The sequence below is a fragment of the Rattus norvegicus genome, chromosome X (assembly GCF_036323735.1).
Source record: "Rattus norvegicus strain BN/NHsdMcwi chromosome X, GRCr8, whole genome shotgun sequence".
NCBI classification, from domain to species: Eukaryota; Metazoa; Chordata; class Mammalia; order Rodentia; family Muridae; genus Rattus; species Rattus norvegicus.
Genome location: NC_086039.1, coordinates 108,454,763 through 108,475,024, shown reverse-complemented (window position 1 = coordinate 108,475,024; position 20,262 = coordinate 108,454,763). Strand labels below are relative to the sequence as shown.

At 36.7% G+C, this 20,262-nt stretch overlaps 1 protein-coding gene across 4 annotated transcripts in view; it reads left to right on the top strand.

The window, feature by feature from the left end:
• The window catches only part of Nup62cl (nucleoporin 62 C-terminal like), a 56,483-nt gene extending 38,501 nt beyond the window's left edge, over positions 1-17,982 (top strand). For 3 of the 4 annotated variants that reach the window (XM_006234255.5, XM_006234254.5, XM_039100269.2), the window contains exons 8-9: positions 2,167-2,233; positions 16,916-17,982. In XM_006234255.5, coding sequence (XP_006234317.1) covers positions 2,167-2,233; positions 16,916-17,007 — 159 coding nt within the window. In that variant the 3' untranslated portion in view covers positions 17,008-17,982. The remainder of the gene's footprint in view (positions 1-2,166; positions 2,234-16,915) is intronic. The other variant, NM_001427605.1, reaches the window with a different exon arrangement.
• Positions 17,983-20,262: the final 2,280 nt, after the last annotated feature.

The following is a 20,262-nucleotide window of genomic DNA, read 5'->3' as shown; positions in this document are numbered from 1 at the left end:
AATTTTGTCACATAATCTCCTTGGGTCTCGGTTCCTTCTTTTGTAAAATGTCAAGGACAGAATAAATGACCTGTAAGTCCCTTTCAGCCATAAAACAGTGCTATTCTGTACTTAGCATCAATCTAAAATTGAACAATGACAAATATAAATTAGTCTGAAATTACCAATGCTACCATCTGCCCTGTGTTCACAAAGATGATCACGAGTCGACAAAATACATTTCTATTAGATTCTGAATGTAATTCCAAGATTCAAAATTGTTTTGTTGTGATAGGTTTCTGATGAATAGATAAATATAAGCAGATTTAGACACAGCAGAACTGATGTCTAGTCCTGGAGTGCTGAATTAATTTGAGAAGTGTAGTCAACAGAGTTAGTAAAATCTATCTCTGTCGTTTTCTCAACTTGGCCCACGATTATTTTGTTTTCCTGGTGACTAGGAAACAGTCTTTTTGTTTTCATTTGTCCTGGTCGGGATAATGGAGATGTTTAAGATGAGTGAGTTAAGGGTAATTACTGTGTGATAGCAGGACAAAGGAAGTGAGAGATCATCCCTCTTTTCAGCTAGCATAAATCATTGAACAGAAAAATCACACCTACTGAATGATAATGTTCTTATGGATAATGTGATGATCATCACAGTCACGGTACAAAAATAGGAGCTGTGTCCCAGCATTCACAGTGCTGGCACTTAATGACTTTCATTATGCTTGTGTGGGGGTTTGTGTGTGTGTGTCTCTCGATGAATGGGAGACACCACATAATACTTACAATTTTGTGAACATATTATGTCTATTACCCAATTACATTTTTTATAAAATCATAAAATTAAAGCATCAACATTACTAATCCCTCCCTTTTCTATTAATGTATTTCTTCTAGTCTTTTTACACTCCTGACACACACACACACACACACACACACACACACACACACACACACAAAGTCCTTCTATGTATACAAAATCTGAAACATAAATCTATTGATTTTTACCTTCTGTATCCATGGCCCTTTCTGAAAATGTAAATCATTCTTTGACAATGTGAGTTTTAATGCTGCCAAGATATTTTGCTAGAGATGAATTTTATAATATATTTACCATTTTTATTGATAGAGATATTATTTCCAATTTTGGGGATATCTAATATAGCATTGTAATGATCAATCATATTTAGAGTTGTGTTGGCTCCTGGAAGTAGAATAGTATAAAATGCTATAAATATTTTAAAACTATTGACAGGTGACATACAAATGTACATTTGGAAATTTGGGCCTATTTACACTAGTGTTTAGTGTATATTAACATGCAAATTTTTCCTACTTGTAAATTGAATGTTCTTAATCTGCAATGGTGAAATTTTAAGTGCTCCAAAATCTAAAACTCTCTCAGCAAAGAAATAATGTACAAATAGGTCCACAGCCATGAAATGGGTCATAGTCAAAAAATATGAGTGTAGCTAGACTCGGGTGTAACTCAGTGGTCAGAGTAGCCCATGAGAAACAAACAAATGATCAAACAAGCAGCATAATTCCATGTTTAAGCTTGCTTCCCATATCTGGGATATTTCGCTATATATAATGCAATGTTCCAAAATTTGAAAAGAAAGTCTGAAACAATTCTACTCACAGGATTTTGAGTAAGGAGTTATCAACCTATACTTGACTACTGAATGTTATTATTTTTAAAATAATGAATTTGAGGGGTCATGCATATTACTATCATTCAGGAGGATGAGGGAGGGCCTTGGCTACATGACTAGTTTTCAGGCCAGTCTGTACTACATTAACAAGCGAGTGTCCCCCCTAAATGTGCAGATTTGATTGACAAATTTTTGTTATTAATTTTAAATGGATTTATTAATTTGTTTTCTTTTGAAACATTTCTTAATGTCCTTTATTTTTATATTGTGCTTGTCAGTTTTTTATTGATTTGTAGGGATCTTATTCTTGACAGTTACCAAATGAATAGATTGAACTAATGCATAAAAGTAACTAGTATATAAGTATGAAATGGCAAAGCCCCATTAATATGTAGTTCATTGTCAATGCACCAGTTACCAGAACAAAATTAAATGTTGCTTCCTAGTTTCAATTTCCTGTGTTGCTTGCTTTTTTGTTTACTACATTCCAATAGTCATAATCTAAAAGACTTTGGTGTGTTTTCAGCTGGAGCAGATCTGCAGGATTCTGAGTGCTCATCTGGAGTCTCTGCAGTGGATCAGCCATAATTCAGGTGGGAGTTTGCTTTATACATAGTGTTGTAGGTATGAAAATGTATAACGCACATTGTGCTTTCAGGGACCACACTGACTTAAGCCCTTGGCTCAAGGGTTGTTCAGCTCATGCTCATATACTCTCTGAAGAAATTCTACAGTTTAAGTAGAAGTTAATAAAAATGGGGAATGGGTATAGGTAAGGTATTGACAGTATCAATGAAGTAGGACTTTTTTGGAGCTGGGGACTGAACCCAGGGCCTTGTGCTTGCTAGGCAAGTGCTCTACCCCTGAGCTAAATCCCCAACCCCGAAGTAGGACTTTTAAATTTATCTTTTATATAGAATTTTGATCTTGGTAAAACATATATATTTTGTATACTCAGAATTGGACCCAAAATGAGAGACAAATACTAAAGCCCTTCTCACCCAAAATCAGCACAATTTCTGGCATACTAACTCAGTGAAGATAACCATTGAATGCAACGTTCTTTTTGGAATGTTTTTTGTTTGAAGGTATAAATGTATATGTTCATGACATGTGTTTAGGCCACGTGTGTGCATGCTTGTAGAGACTGGGCAAGTCGAGGTTGGGTCTCTTCCTCTATGCCTCTCTGCTTTAATAATACAAGTTTTCTGTGGAATATGTTTAAGTTCATCTTTATCTTGAATACCCTGCATTGTTTATAAACTCTTTCAACTAATAGTCATTTCTTGGCAGAAAAATATACTAGCAGAAAATGAACCAAAACAGACTACAGGTTATTTTGTTAACTTTCTAAAAATATCTTATTGAGGTACAATTTACATACCATGAAATTCAGCATTTTAGTTGTTTAAGACAATGGGGAAATCGTGATTGTGTATTTCTGTTATATAGTAGCTGATTCAGGCAAGGGTCATCAATAAATGGTGAAGCTATAAAGTTTAAGATCATTGAGGAATAAGATACTTATATACTCCTAAAATTTATCACTCCGTGTATTGATTAATAAAACACACACACACAATTCAGGTGAAGCTAGTACCTCTTTTTAGCATACACTTAGTCTGTTGGAGCCTTTAATTTCATTCTCAAAAACGAAAGATAGATAATACGTACCCTTAATTTTTAGAAGATTAAAAGAAGCAGTGTATAGCTTTCTTTGGATAGTGCCTAGTCCGTGTTGGTAGTTAGTAAATGACAGTGAGAACTAGTTAGTGGTTGTTAAAATTTGTGTTGTTTGTGTATGGGGGTGGACATAAGGAAGGTCATGGGGTTCAAAGGTAGCTATTAAACTAGATCTAAAGAGTTACTTCCAGGTAGCTTCTCATTAAATACCATGTACATTGAGAAGTTGACACAGTAGCTAAGAAGAAGGGAAGTGTTAATAACCACACAATGCCAAAGAATGAGATTATTCAAAGTTTTCCTGTGTGTGGCTTATTTTTCTACAGCGAACAGTACTTTTGGGGTGGAGTTGAAGGGGTGTTATAAGGTAATTTAGGTTATAAAGAAAAATTGCAGTGATTTTTCTCTTGGCAGGGATCCTCTTTGTCATAAATGAAACCGCAAGGCTCCCAGCCAGTGTTTCCTTTATAAAATTAAAGTTGTTAGTGTTGCAAGGGATTTACTTTATATAAATGAAAAAACTGTGGCCCAGAAAGGTTTAATGACTTCTTTAGAACACACAACTAAGACCAATCATAGAAGAATTGGGATCAGGATCCAGAGTTCCTTGTGTGAAAAACATTATTTTTAATTCCGGTGAGCTTTTCAAACAGTGTCGGTATTGTTAGATATAAAAACAAATTTTAATCATGCACAAAACAGTGGAGGACAGGGTAGTTAAATATGAAATATTTTGGATGGGATGTTAATTTTCAGTGTCTGGGTGAAGTTCTCAGTCAAAATTGATAGCAGCATAAGACAGTAGAGGGTGATGATTAATAAGAATTCCTTTTTTTTCTAAAGATTCATTTGAGTTTAAGAACTAGAGAAATGTTATAGAGCAGCAGTTCCCAACCTGTGTGCCATGACCCCTTTGGCAAACCCATCTCCCAAAATATTTATACTCCGATTCATAACAGCAGCAACATTATTTATGAAGTAGCATAATTTTATAGTTGGGGGTCACCACAAATGAGGAACCGCATTAAAGGATCGCAGAATTGGGGAGGGTGAGAACCCCTGGTCTAGAGGGTTTCATTAGAGACGGACTCTCCTGAAGAATGAGAAAACTCTGTTAGTTCGTGATAGCACAAGCTTCTTTCTGCCATCCCCACCCAACAAGCCTTTCCTTTTCATATCAGGAAACGAGGTAATCAAGAAGGCAGCATGGTGGGGTTTAATTATATTGTCCAGGAAAGGATTTTTTTTCTTTTTGTTTTATTTTCCTTTTTAATAGTTAATTGGCTCATGTCTGTTGAAATGGTCTGTGGACTGAAAGTTTAAGATTAAATTAATCCATTTTTTCACTTTCAGAGAGCAGTTATAGAAAAATGAATGAGTGTGTTCTTCTGGCAATACAAATATTATATTTTACTAAAAAGAAATCATTAACTCATATAAAATCAAATCTTTATTTTAAAATGTTTCCGGGAAATGTTTTTGTGACTTAATATCTGTAATATTGGCACAAAAATTTTCCATAATAAAACATGGCAGCTGTTACATGAAAAAGATTACATACTTAACTGAAAAATCATTTATTTAAAAGTGATTTTGATGAATATTATTAACTGAGAAAAGCTAAAAATAAAAAGACTGTATATACTGTGTGATTCCAAATATATGACATTCTGCAAAAGGCAAAACTGTAAAGATAGTTTAAAAAAAAAGATCAGTAGTGGGCGTGGTGATGAATGAATAGGCAGTCAGAGAGCTGTAAAAATATTGTCTGTGGTACTTTAATGATGGCTACCTATCATTATACCTTTCTGAAAGCTGTAGGATGAACAACGTTATTCATGAACTTCAGTGTAAAGAATAGACCTTGGAGGGGTTGGGGATTTAGCTCAGTGGTAGAGCACTTGCCTAAGAATAGACCTTGGGTGGTAATGGTACTTTATCAGGGATAATGACTACACTGGTGTGGGACAGTGGTAGCTGGGGAGGCTTGTGAGGCTAGAACTTTTGAGTATATTCAGTATATGGGGACTCTCTTTTTCTGGACAATATTTTCCATGAATTTAAAGTTACTCCAAAGAATCCATTGTGTTTCAAAGGAAAAATAAAGATGAACTGGAAATTGAACACCACATACACTTTATGTTAACCTATTACTTCATAGTCCATGAACTTTTCAACATCCACAAAGGTGTGGCAAGCCGGGCTCCTTTAGATCTCTAACTCCTACACCAGTCCATAGCGATAGGCAGAATTAAAAGGGGTTCAGAGACCATCAAATTAAGGGAAGTCTGAACACATGCAGGGTTTCAAATACAATGCTTATTTACCCTTAGACAGTATCTGTGGGGTCTTTTCAGCTGAAGAGTATAATAGAGAGTGAATAGTAGCCACAGATGCAAATCGGAGCTCCCTCTCGTCTTCCTTTTTGTAAGACTGTACAGCATTCTTTCAAGACTGGCTTGACAATAGTGCTGCAGTCCCACATCTGTCTTCTGAGTTGGCAGCCACTGAAGCTGCAGCAACTCTAGCTCTTTGGGGACCACTTACGACAGAATTGGCAATCTGTCTGAAGTCATTTATTATTTGTTTTAAGTATATGGAGTATATTCTGGCAGAGGAGGGAGGTGGGATAAGGGATCCATGTTTTCCTCTTGCTTCGTATACCACCATCGCCCTCCCTGCCCATTCATAGTCACCAAATAGCACAATAATAAAGGAGCAGGCCATGGAAAACACGTTATTATTCGAAACGTTATTATTATCGTGGCATTGGGCTTCTTTCATGAGATGTCCCAAGGTTCTAAGACTAAATCTATTTTATCTATGATCATCGCGGGCTCCTAAAGAGTAAAACTGCATAGTTATTCTATGGAGTCTCACATTTATATTGTTATTTAGAGCAGAAAGAATTATTCCTTAAAGTAACTAAAATGATCTTCCGGGTTGTTAAGTTTCCAAAGTAGAGTCCCATGTCTGTGACTACCTTACTTTCTATACGAAGTATTCTTAGTCATCAACTGTATCTAACTAACTCTTGCATAAAATGCTTTAAGGGTTCATCTTAGAATGGCTGTTTTACATAATGCCTTATAATTGTGCTTTTGTTTTGCCCAATATTAATAGTTATTATTTGAGGAGACAAATTAAACTTTTTTAGTGTTAGATCTTTTTAAAGCAGTTTTGATTCAGCCTATAAGTGATTTTTTTTTTCTTTTGGAGCTGGGGACAGAACCCAGGGCCTTGCGGTTGCTAGGCAAGCGCTCTACCACTGAGCTAAATCCCCAACCCCCTATAAGTGATTTTAAAAATATTTTTATTAACCAGCCATGATGGTATACACTTTAATACCTTCGGTTGGAAGGCAGAGGCAGGTGGATGTCTGTGAGTTCTAGACTGCCCTGATCTCCACAATGAGTACCAGGCCAAGCAAGTCTAAGAGTGACACCTTGTTTCAAACAATCACTTTTTATTAAAGTTAGACATGACGGTGCAAACACATAATCCAGGTACCTTGAGGGGTAAAGCTGGAAGAATCGGGAGTTCAGGGTCGTCTTTCAGTACTCAGTGAGTAATTGAAGGCTAGGCTGTGCTGTATGAGACCTTGTGTCAAAATGAACAAACACACAAAAGCAAACCCAGGATATTTGTTATTTCAGCTCTTTTATCTGAAGAGCATCCAATGCTGAAGTGCCAAAAGATACCTTTAAACTGCAATTGAGCCCTCGTCCTCTTTCATCTTCTAGACTAGGCTCCAATTCACATTCACTGATTGAGGCTGTTCCCTTTGCCTCTGCCTTTCCTTACATTCTTTGGGCAATCTTGGTGACATTGGTGGATTGGTAAGGTCATCTCTTATGTTCTGGAATTGAACATTCCACTTCAGATACTTTAGAATTGAATGGCTTCTGCCAGCTCTGTGACAGCAGCACAAAGCCACCTAAGTAGACTTTGCTCATATAGAATGTGTATTTTAAACTCCACAGGGACACTTAAGTCTTCCCATTTCAGTTAACTGAATGGTATTTTGCGTCTTTCCACTATTTAAATGATCCACTAGATCATCTCTGCTATTCTTTACAGACAAAACAGATGTTTTCCCTTAATTCCAAAGAATGTCCTGTACTTTAGATTAGGGGACTAACATTAGAATTAAGCAAATCTTCAGTTCCTGTTAAGAAATAGTGTGTGGTGGTTAACATTCTCAGAGTCGAATTCTCAGAATTCTTTTTCTGTATGTAAATCCAGATTTGACATACCCTCAATACACCTGCAAAATTAGATTTCTCACTAATCCTACTTACGTACATTTTGTGCCCAAGTGAATTTCCTCAAGCTGGAGAGCTTCCCCACATGCAACATAATTTAAATCACTCACAAATACCAGAATTTATATTGTTTGTAAGAAAGATAGGGTTTTTTTCCCTCCAAAGCAGTTTTCCTCTTGCTGGTGACTGAATACATGCATGCATGCATACACACACTGGAGCCTCGGGATAATGCCGTTTTGGGGCCCATGCTCAATAGACAAGTCAAACATGAAATAAGTGGATGGCCTCCCTTACAGTATTCAGATAGACAGTCCTCATGTTAAGCACACCAGTGTTTGAAGGAGCAAAGGATAGCATTATGGTGTCAGTTATAGCTCAACACAGTGCTTATTTTACTTTAATTTTATTTTTGAGACATGGTCTCACTATGTAGCTAGGCTGCCTTTGAATTCATGGTGCTCCTCCTGCTTTAGCCTCTTAAGTGTTGGGACTATAAGTCTGCCACCATTCTTAGGTCAGCACTTAGTTTGTCTGTTTTTAAATTACTATTATTTATTTGGAGGGGCTCTGTATATTCCACAGTGACTCTATGAAATTCAAAGAACAACTTGTGGGAGGAAGTCAGCTCGCTCTGGGAATCTAAATTATGCCATTAGTCTTGTTGGCAAGTTCTTTTTATCTGCCAAACCATCTTGCTGGCCCAGCATTTAGTTTGTTTTAATTAATATGTATCTGTTATACATATCAATGAAGTTCAGTGTGATATTTCAATATATGCATGAATTATGCACTGTTTTTTCAAAAATTTCAAAGCATTTGACAAGCAGGTACATTAATAGGAAAAATGCTGTAGGAGAGGAATCAACAGGCCCAACTATGAATTCTCATAAGCTTTGGCTTCTGAGAAGTATTGAAACCTTCGTACATTTTTATTTACCATCACAGAATATTAGGAGACTCGAAGTAGCACCCACAGGCTTTGGAAGACTCAAGTGCTGGGGCTGGGAGATGATTCAGTGGGCATGAGTTGCGGACCAGATTAGACATTGTAATTTTAGATGTTATGTAGATATTGAACAAAACACCTATGTGTTATGGCTCCGTGTTAGTCTGTAGCAGGCATAAATGGTCATGTTATCTCTGCCTTCAACAGGTACAAAGGGAGGAGATTAAAGTGTGATGGATAAAGAAACAAAAGCTGGGGGGGGGCGGCAAAATGGCGCAGCAGGGTTGCTGCTGCTGCCCCTGTTTTAATTTTTAGGAAGTGGCTATTTAAAGTGAGACTTCTATAATGAGTAATATTTTGAAAATTTTGATAACTGACCAAGTGAAGACCACATAAAGATGTAAAAATAATTCTCCTGCCTGGGCTACCTACCCTGCCCGACTGCAATAATTCAGGACCCCTTTGCCATTTGCTTGTCTTTCTTTTTACCCATCTTTGAACTGTATTTTCCTATCAATTGTGTGTGAAGAACAGTGCTACACCAAGCATAGGAGCTTCTCATCACTTTAATATCACAATGACACCAGATGCATTCTTATGAGTGGGGGGCAGCACGGAGGGGGAGGCTTTGTACTTCTAGAAGTACTTTCTTCCATCTAGAAGTGTACAGCAAGAACTGAAGTAGAGCTGGCTGTTACTTGGATTTTAGAAAAATGCATGTCTTAAAAGTAGCTATGACTAGTCAAAGGATAATGTCATATCCTCTTTCCCTCTCCCCCTTTTCTCTTCACTTTTCTTTTCTGAATTACAAGGAAAGATTAATTATATGAAATCCACAAAATTTCAGTTAGTGTCAAAAGCAACCTAGCTTCCTATATAGGATATGTTTGGCAATAGCTAAAACCGTAACATGTGACATACCTAGGAAGGCTAAAGCAGGAGAGCCACAAGTACGAAGCTATCCTGAGCTTCTGAATGAGGTCCCCAGGTCAGCTTCAATTATAGAGAAAAAAACCTGTTTCACCAGCATTAACAAAATAGCTTACACATATGTGTTGGGCTTTTTGTTAGGAAAATTGGTTTGAGGTCAACTCAGATTCACAGAGTTGTAAGAAATAATACCAAAACCCTACTTATTATTACCTTATTTTCTTATTACCTTATTTTTCTTATTACCTTATTTTTCTCAATTATAGCATCTTACAAAACTGTAGTATAATAATACCATAATCAGGATACTGACATTGACCCAGCCTGTCATAGATTTTAATGCTAGGCAATTTGTCAGTGTTTGCTTTTGCTTTTATTATCTGTAATCCCAAAGATTTTTCTCTCATTTTTTTCTAAAAGTTTTGTCTTTTTTTACATTTTATATTTTAAGGTTGTGATACATTTTGGTTTCATTTGTATGATAGGTTTGGATCAATGGCTTTTTGTTTGTTGATTTTGCCTGTATTCATTCAGTAGATGCAGTACTATTGAAAAAACTATCCTTGGTCAAAAGAGTTTATTTTCTTTTGTCATTATGTTTGTTTATATTGTGTGAGTGTTCACACACAAACACATGCCACAACACGCATGTCACAGTCCGAAGACAACATGTAGGAGTCAGTTCTCTCTCCCATGATGCTTTGGTGGCAAGCACTCTTATCTGCTGAGTCATCTTGTAGTCTAAATTTCTTTCCTTTTGAAAGACAGACTCTGACACTGTAACCCAAGTTGTTCTCTAACTCATGGCACTCCTCCTGCTTCAGCCTCCTTAAACCTGGGAGAGCAGACATGAACCAACACATTTGGCCCTTGAATTTACTTTTGTGCCTTATCAAAAATCAGTTTGGGGTAAGCTTGGATTTCTTTTCCTGAGGTCTTTATGTTTATAAATCTTTGTGTCTTTCCCCTTAACTATCACACAGCCCTTAGTTTACTTATTGCTTTCATTTCTGATCATATATGCAAAACGTCCAGTCTTTCATCTTAACGTAGTAATATTAGCTGTAGGGTTTTGGTGGGTGCTCTTTCAAGCTCATGTATTCTCAGCTATTCCTAATTAGCTGATTTTTTAAAAATAATAAGCAGGTGTGAGATTTTATCAAATGCTTTTTCGGTACAGTTGTTACAAGAGCTTTTTATTTAATTGGATTACATTGTGGACTCATTATTTTTTAAATAGACAGTCATCCATACATATGTGGGATAAAAAAAAGTCAGCCTTTTTGGATCTATTTTTCTAATTCTCTGCTACAAGCTTTTAAATATGTGAGATACTTTGGGTGTGCTGCAGATTTATTGGCCCGTAGTTTTCTCTTGATACTGTACTATCTTTGCCTGTTTTTGGTATCAACACTGTCTTCTATTTCTTAGGATTTGGGGAAATGGTATTAATTCTTCTTTGAATGTTTTGATAGATCATCAGTAAAACTGTTCGGGCCTGGGTACTTTTGTAGGGAAAAGGTTTCATTTGTTTCTAAATGTATTTTGATTGTGTGTTTTACCTTGGTTACATTTTAAAAGCCTTCTGTTTCTCAAAGAATTAGGCTGTTGGGTTATAAATACAAAATAGTTTTGTAGTTTTGCAGTGGTATGTCCTGTTTCTTTTGTGATCCTGGTGATTTGTGGTTTCTGTGCTTAAACTTCTCCCTCTTGCCTGAAGTTTATTAATTTTATTGACTTTTTTTTCTCTCTCAAAGAATTAGCTTTTTAGTTCATTGATTTTTTTTTTCCTATGGTGATTCTGTTTGCACTTCTCTTCCTCTTAGCTCTGTCTTTATTACTCCCTCCCTTTGCTTGCCTTGTGTTGACTTTGTTCTTTTTCTGTTTTTCTAAGGTAGGCACTTAGAATATTGACTTGAGACCTCTCCCTGATTCTAATGGTTTTCTTAACCATTAAAGGGCATTAAAGGGCATTTCTCTTAGCCAGCAGTACATTTGACCCCAGTTGTCATCTCCAGCCATAATTTCACAAATGGTTATTTTTATTTTCACTATCAAAACTCTGCATTAAGAAACATTCAGGGGGTTGGGGATTTAACTCAGTGGTAGAGCGCTTGCCTAGCAAGCGCAAGGCCCTGGGTTCGGTCCCCAGCTCCAAAAAAAAAGAAAAAAAAAAAAAAAAGAAACATTCACCCACAGATATGCCAGAGGCACCTCAAATTAAATTAATTTTGTCAAAAACTATTTAGTCTTAGTTTTCCTATATTAAATCCCTCCACCTACTTGCAATGCACAAATATCATAAATTTCACTTTGACCATTATTACTTTAATTATGATCACACAGGTGCTGTTCATAGCCTAGCACACTCCATTTTCTTTCTTTTTACAGGTTTTTGTTTACTTTTGAATTTTATTTTTGGCTTAGTTTTCTGTATACTTAACAGTAGAGTTAGTACCTGAATCCCTGATTTTAATTTAAATTATCTAGTTCAACCTGCAATACTTGTCTCTTCCATCGAGCTGTAATCTCTACTCTTTGTTTTCTGTGCTGTTTATTTGGTGGTTGTTGGTGGTGGTGGTTCCTGGGATTGGAATTAGAACCTATATGCATAGGTTATTAGAATATAGGAATTAGAACCTATATGCTTAGCAGATGCTCTACCACTGAGCTATCCTTTCAACCCTCCTCTATTATACCTTCTGAAATTGGTGCTGGCCTGACTTTACTTTGTGACTCCCTTGATATTCTGATCCCTTGATTCATTCCCTTGGTTCCATTATAGCACATATTCCCCCAGCTTCCAGAGAGAATGTACAACATGTATTTTGATCTTGTGCATTGCTGAAAAGATATGTACCCCGCTAGCTCACTTGATTGATAATGTTAGGTATTAAATGATAGCTTGGAAATAATTTTTCCTGGGACTTTTGAAGAAGCAATTCTGTCTTCTTCCAACTCTGAGGGCCATTGTGATTCTGAACCTTTTCTGAAGGTTCTTCATTTTGGGTTTTTCCCTATTGAAATTTTTAAGCTCTTTCTAAGAATACTTAAATTTAGGATGATATGCTTTGATGTGAATCTGTTTCATCTACTGAGCCTAATATTAATGAGTCCAGAAACTCAGTTCTTTCTGTTTGAGGCTGTGCTCTCAAATGAGCTTTCTGCTAATTTCTTTGCTTATGTTATCTCTGTTCCACTTTCTGGAAATATACTTAATCTAATGCTTGCTTCCCTGAACTCATCTACATTTTTATTCTTTCCTAGTGTCTCTCTCTATGGGATTTGTTAGTTTTTCTAGATCTGTACTCTACTTCTTTTTCCAAACTTGTGTTGATCTTTACTTTCTGCAATAACCTTTATGTTGCAAGAGCCTGCTGTCATATGACGAGTGTGTGTGTGTGTGTGTGTGTGTGTGTGTGCGCGCGCGCACGTATGTGCACTTAGTAGCATTCATTCATGTTTGTAGAATCAGTATCATCCCTGAGTTGGTTAATTTTTTCAAAAAATTATTTTGCTCTTCCTAATTTGTTGCTCTCATCTTTCCATTTTGTTTCAATCTCTCTCAAATTGTTTTTCTCAAATATTCTTATACTTAAAGCAACATGAAACATTTTGTAGCTGGGTTTGTTAACTTGCTGTGGGAAATTATGATTAGATACCTCTCTTTTCCCGTCACCGAAGGACTTTTAGCCACTATCTTTTTTAGACTTTCTAGCGAGTCAAAGTCTCTGGAGAAGAATTTTGCAGTTCCTGGCTGTAGATTAGTTAGGCCAGTGTTAACTCAGCATTCTTAGAACCATAGAGCAGGAAGTAGACACTCCATGCTCCTTTGTGGGCACACTTAAGCTCTTGGAAACATCTGTTTACTCCTTAGCTTTAATACAGAATGCCCACCCTTGACTTGATCTGGTATCTCTGATCTAGAGCTTAGCTTGTTCAGTTGTCAAAGCAAACGTTCTGCAGAGCTCGAATAGGGAGCACTACCCAGAGGTAAGATACAGAGGAGAGGAAGGGTCAGCTTCTTAGTCATGCATCCTGTTTACTGCTCCACTTTGAACACCATTTGGAATTATCTAGTCCTACCAAGTTCATATTTCTGACACAGAACTCTTCGCAATTTTTAAAGTGTTTCATGCCTTTCTTTGTATACTTAACGTTTTGGTGTTTTACTCCTCTACATCTTTACAACTATTTTACAGATGTGTGAGTTCAGTCTGCAGAAACCTTCGTGATCTACTTTCTCTTCTCACTCTACTTCAGTTCGTTTCCACACTCCTGTCAGAATGATCTTCATGAAATTATTATGTCTTTATTGTAGACCCCTTACTCCTGATTTTTCAATAAGACCTGATCTTAGCATCATATACAAAGTACAGATTTTAACTTCTTCATAGCAATTATGCATTAATTTGTCTGTATTTTTGAAATGTACCTCTGGCCTTAGGTTTTGATTTAGTTTAGGGTTTAATAGACAGTTACAATTTATTTGTCCCCTGACATGTACCTAGCACAGTATATTAAACTTACTGTTATTGTTGCAGAGGCTATAGATGAATGTGTATGTGTCCCTGTGTGTATATATGTACATATGTGAGTGTATATGTGTTGCTCTGTATTTAAATCTCTCTGTTTCTCTCTCTCTTTTCGTTTCTCTCTCTGTCTCTCTGTGTCTCTGTCTCTCTGTGTCTCTGTCTCTCTCCTCACTCTTCCTCCCCTTCTCCCTCTCTCTCTCTCTCTCTCTCTCTCTCTCTCTCTGTGTGTGTGTGTGTGTGTGTGTGTGTGTGTAGGCCAGAGGTCAGCCTCAGTGTCATTTGTCATCCTACCTTGTCTTATAAAACATGACCCATTACTAAGACATTGGGCTCATCATTGAGGCTGGCTAGCCAACAGGCCCAAGAAATCCACCTGTCTCTAGTTCCACAGCATCCTTTACAAAGAACTTGGGACTTGAACTCAAGCCCCCCTGCTTTCACATCAAGCATTTATCTAGCTGAGGGGTCTTACCAACCCCTGAGCTTCTAATGAAAGAGAAAATACAAAGCTGACAGGTAGTAGACCTGCATACATAACTGTCTTTCCATGCTACTAACGGCAGTTAGCTAAATACTTGAATATGCCATGGTGTTTGTTCTTATTTCTTCTAGTTTTGAGATTATAGTACAATTACATCATTACCCGTTCTCTTTCCTTCCTCCCAAGCCTCCCATATACCACTCCTTTCTTTCAAATTCATGACTTCTTTTTAAATTAATTGTGTTGTTGTTGTGTGTGTATGTATGTATGTGTGTGTAAACACATACATACATACATACAAATGGTTTTTTATAGTCCATTGTTAAGTCTTAAAGTCCCCAACTTTTTTCTTATTTTAAATTATGCTTCACTAATCAATACTTTTAATATGAAATGGTATTGTATTTTGTCAAATGCTTTTTCGACATCTAATGAGATGATCATGTGATTTTTTTCTTTGATTTGTTTATATAGTGGATTATGTTAAGAGATTTTCATATATTTTCATATATTGAAAGCAACCTTGCGTCCCGAGATGAAGTCTACTTGATTGTGTTGAATGATGGTTTTGATGTGTTCTTTGATTCAGTTTGCTAGAATTTTATTGAGTATTTTACATCGATACTCATAAGCAAAATGAAAACAATAAATAAATAAACAGTACTGTGTGATATTTAAGGGGAAAGACACAACGATCCACAAAATAAAGACCTCAGAAACAAAAATACAAGCTTACCCCAAACTGATTTTTGATAAGGCACAGAAGTAAATTCAAGGGCCAAATGTGGTGGTTCATGTCTGCTATTCCAGGTTTAAGGAGCTGAAGCAGGAGAATTGCTGTGTTTATGAAAATAGATTGTTGTGATTTCATTACTAAATACATTGTCATTGACTAGATAAGTCTGTAGAGCTGTACAAACATCAATATCAATAGCATTTCAATATTTGAATATTTCTCTTTCTCCCAAGTGTCCTATTGCCCTACTAGTAGTTACCATCCATTCCTATCCCAAACAAGTCTCAGGAAATCTTGAATCTACTTCTTGTCTTTGTTGATAACTCACATTTTGTTTAGTAATAGAATTTTTATTTTTGTATGTAGAGTGTCTTTTTAATAATGCAGAAATATAAATGCTGTATTTTTTTTCAAGTGACTAGTACTAGAATTTTACTTTTACTATGATGTATTAACTTAATATAGTGTCAGAAACCAATCAGTGATGCTGGTCTTGGGACCAGAAATCTGAGCAGTAAGTACTATGTGCAATGTCTGCCCTTAATGAATGAAGGGCCTAAAACATTTGAGGTGAGTTAATTCAGAAATAGTCCTGGGAATTCAATTAGAAGACATGACAAACTGTTTATAGTAAGCCTCTCTTAATAATGCTGACTTGTGTTTCTTGACATTTTATTGACTTTTAAGATTGTTATAAATGTAGTCCCTTGCATTTAGTATGTATCAATCAGCAAATTAGTAAATTGCACTGATGGTGACGTCTCTAGTCTGAAGTTAATGGCTCAGACTGCTCGTTTATGCTTCCATCACATTAAAACCGTTATTTAAGGGGGGGGGGGGAATCTGCACCCTGCAGTTTGTTATTGGAACAAAAAGAAGAGATTTATTTTGTCAAGCTCATTATCCACTGTTGTTCTGGCCCTTCAGCAGATAACCATGATTTAAATTACCCACTCTTAGAGTGTGATCTTACAGAGTGTATGTATTTCATATATGTATGGTGCTTTTCAAAAACTGGGTAAACATTAAGACTGTTCTGGATGGTTGAAAGGAATAAAGTAGATCAATTAAGTTTTAGTTTTTATTTTGCAAAACTTTCCTTTCCTTTGAGGGTACCAACTATTATTTGTCCCCTATGAAAACTAACGAGCAGTTCTATTTGTGCATTTTTGTAGAAAAGCTCTGATTAACATACTTACCTCAACAGTTTATTTTGCCTGGCAGAAAACTACTATTTGATATGGTAACTATTAATGACATTTTGCAGTACACTGCCCCTGAGCAAACTTAAGAACCACCAAGGTAAATAAATAATCAGGAGCCAGAAATGTAAATATTCTCCAAGGTCTGTCTTATAGGTAGCTCAGACCTCCCCAAATCTATGTGTTCAATGTATTGACCACCCTGAATTGTCCTTTTGGGTGTTAATGAGTAAAAACAAACAGTTAATACTCTCTCCAATAAAACATAAATTGAAGGCAGACTGTTATTGCCCCAAAGTTAAAGACAACAAAGAATGATTCTCATCCACTATTTTTATTTCCAAACTAATGAATTTTTTCTCTCGGATTTTCTAAAACTTAACCCTATTAAAATTGTGATTTAAAGTTCCATATGTCATAATTGAGGGGAGGGTGTGTTATTGCATCCATGGAATGTGACTTTGACTAATGGTTCTATGCCTTTCCCACTCTAGGCATAATGCATAAGAAGGTAGAGGAGGTTGCAAAGGCATTTGAGGAGTACCGTCGCAAGGGGCAAGATGCCATGAATGTTGCCTTTGAGTAACTGAAGATACCATGAAGAAGATTGCCTTTGAATAACTATCGCTCCAAATTACTCCTTTTGGATTATTCATTAACCCTAAATTCTGATGATATTAAATAGAGTAGTATTTTCAGTTACTACTTAATTTTTGATTGCAATAATTTGTGCATGTGTTTTTCATTTAGATAATGTGAAGAGAAGTGTGCTTTTTTTCTTTCAGAATGGAATAAAGTCTGGACACAGTGATAGTAATGCCTACACAGAATTAAGTAACCCCCTTGTGGGTATTGATTCTGTGTGTATAATACCTGTCTTATTCAGATTCTGCATACTGTCACTAGTGCACATCAACTTCTTACTGCAGCTTAATTGTGGCCAGTTGTTTGCCAAAATGCACGTGTCACCCAGTCTTTACTGGGTGTTTGTGGCCGTTCATAGAAAGTGCTGGATCCTGTAAAGTCTCAAGTGAAATTTACTATCTACTCTGAGATATAATTTTACCTGTTAAGGGAAATATGGGCAATGAAAAAACAAGTGTATGACAAATTACAGCAAGTGTCTTTCAGGAGCTCACAGATGATAATGCGGTTTTATGGATTAGAGATTTCATTTGGGCTTTGATTTTTCTAATGGTACTAGAGATCAAACCATGTGCCACACTCTTGGATAATATACCCAGCACTGTATTATGGGTAAGGTCCAATGATCCACTTACTTTTGACAATATACCTCAGTGCTTTTGTTTCTAAATCAAGATCTCACTGTAGCCTATGCTGGCTTGGAACTTACAATCCTCCTGCCTCAGTTTTACAAGTGCCACTATACCTAGGTATCCTGGTGATTTTTGTCATTTGTTTTGTTTTAGCATATGATTTAGTTTTCTGTCTGTAAAGAAAAAAGCTGCCTTCTTAGCTCTAAAACATCTTCATCTCTTGTGTTTCATCCAAGTTGCTAATAATGATGTCCTAAAAATGAAAATAAAGTGATTAAAAGGTTTTAAGTGACTGAATTGAGTTTTTGTTCTCCAAATCACCCATAAACACATTGAAGGGTTCTTGTTACAAAAAAATTTAAATGACTACTAGTGGTAGTAAGTTTTATGAGTAGAATAAATACTAGAACTTAATGGATTCACTTCCTATACAAATGTTTCCATGAAATAGCTATTTCAGTAAGTTTTTGTCAGCGCTCAAGATTATGCAGTGTGAACTGGACCTGATAGCACAGGCCTATAATCTCAGTCACCTGGAAGGCTGAGGGAGAGGGATCACAGATTCAAAACCAGCCTGAATTCAACTAAATTAAGACCTTATCTCAAAGAATGAACCAATGTCAACCTGCAGTTTTATGATAGAGTACTGCCCTACCATGCACAAGCTTCAGTCTTTAATACTGAAGTGTGTGTGTGTTGAGGGGGATAATGCATACTATTAAGTCTTGTAGACTCTCTTAAAGTAAACATGGCTTTTGAGTAATCTCTAGTTTTTATACTTCAATATGATTACTAATATACCCTAGATGAGGACAAACGTCCTTTTTGTTTTGTTTTCTGATAAAACTCTGGTATAATAGCCCACATGTAAGTGAGGCTCCCACATTCAGTAAAGACAATATAATACCTTATATGAATTTCTGGTTTTAAACTTCTGTTTAGGGGCTGGGGATTTAGCTCAGTGGTAGAGCGCTTGCCTAGGAAGCACAAGGCCCTGGGTTTGGTCCCCAGCTCCGAAAAAAAAAGACCAAAAAAAAAAAAAACCAAAAAACAAAAAACAAAAAAAAAAACTTCTGTTTGTCTAATTCACTGGAAAGAAAAAAATCATCCTGGGCAACATTGGGTTTTGCCAACTGTTTTGTGAGGATAAAACTTTTTTAAAGAACAGTATCAACCCTACCCCCCAGCTTCCATGTACTAAAACCACCAACCAAAGAGTACACAAGGGGGTGACCCATGGCTCCAGCTGCATATGTAGCAGAGGATGGGCCTTGTAGGGCATCAATGGGAGGAGAGAAGCCCTTGGTCCTGTGAAGGCTCAATGCCCCACTGTAGGGGAATGCAAGTGTGGGTAGACCAGAGGTTGCGGGTGGGTGGGGGAGCACCGTCAAAGAAGCAGAGTGAGGAGGATGGGATAAGGATTTTCTGGAGTGGAAACCAGGAAAGGGGATAACATTTGAAATGTAAATAAAAAAGTCTAATGAAAGAAAAATTTTTTTCAAGTCTCCAAAGTTTTGTGGTTTTCTTATTCCTTTTTGAATGCTAGCAGAGGGCTTTTGAAACTTTTTTATATAAAGAGGAAGCTGAAGTCCTGTTTACTCTGTCCTTTTGCACCATCTTTACTGGAATTTGTAATATTTCGACCCTCAGTACATAAAAGTAGCCACTGGATTCCAGATTAATTCACTAAGCCTCAGTGTACTGTGTTTGGAGCCTTACATTAAATAGCCCCTTAACACCATTTGATTCTGGTTCTAACTTGTCTAAAAGACATGACATTGCTCAAACCAATGTTAATTTTAAAGATCAGAAATAAACCATTTTGCTAATAATTCTAAGGCAACCATTGTTACCTAGCTTAAATATTAACTGAAGGAAGTTCTTACATTTCTAGTGTCTTGGCCTTTTCTCAAATACATAGCCTCTTTCTTCCTTTAAGAAGAAATTTGAAAGCCATGAACAAGGGTTTTTTTTCCTTTTAATATTAGATGTTCAGTAGATTCAAGAGGAGATTTTTTTAAACGTTTTCTCTCAGTCTCAACTAACTCCGATCCCTGGAAACTCCCAGAGACTGAGCCACCAACCAGGCAGCATAAAGGGGTTGGTCCAAGGCCCTTGGCATATATACAGCAGAGGACTGCCTTGTCTGGCCTCAGTGAGAGAGGATGTGCCTTATCCTGTTGAAACTTGAGGCACCAGAGAGTGGGGGAGGACTGTTCTGGGGGGAGCACCCTCTCAAAAGCAAGAGGGCAGAGGAATGGGGTGAGGAACTGTGGGAGGGGAGACTTGGGGGGGCAATGGCTGGAATTTAAATAAAACAAAAAAACTTTTCCATATGACAGAATTAAAACCGCTTCCTAATGTATTCATCAGAAGCATACAGCAAACAAAGCACCTTAGGAAACACCCTGAAAACATGTCTTATTTGTTAAAGAGGAACTTTGGCTCAGTTAAACTAATATTATAGATTGGTGTCTTAGGGTTTTACTGCTGTGAACAGACACCATGACCAAGGCAAATCTTTTAAAGGACAACATTTAGTTGGGACTGACTTACAGGTTTAG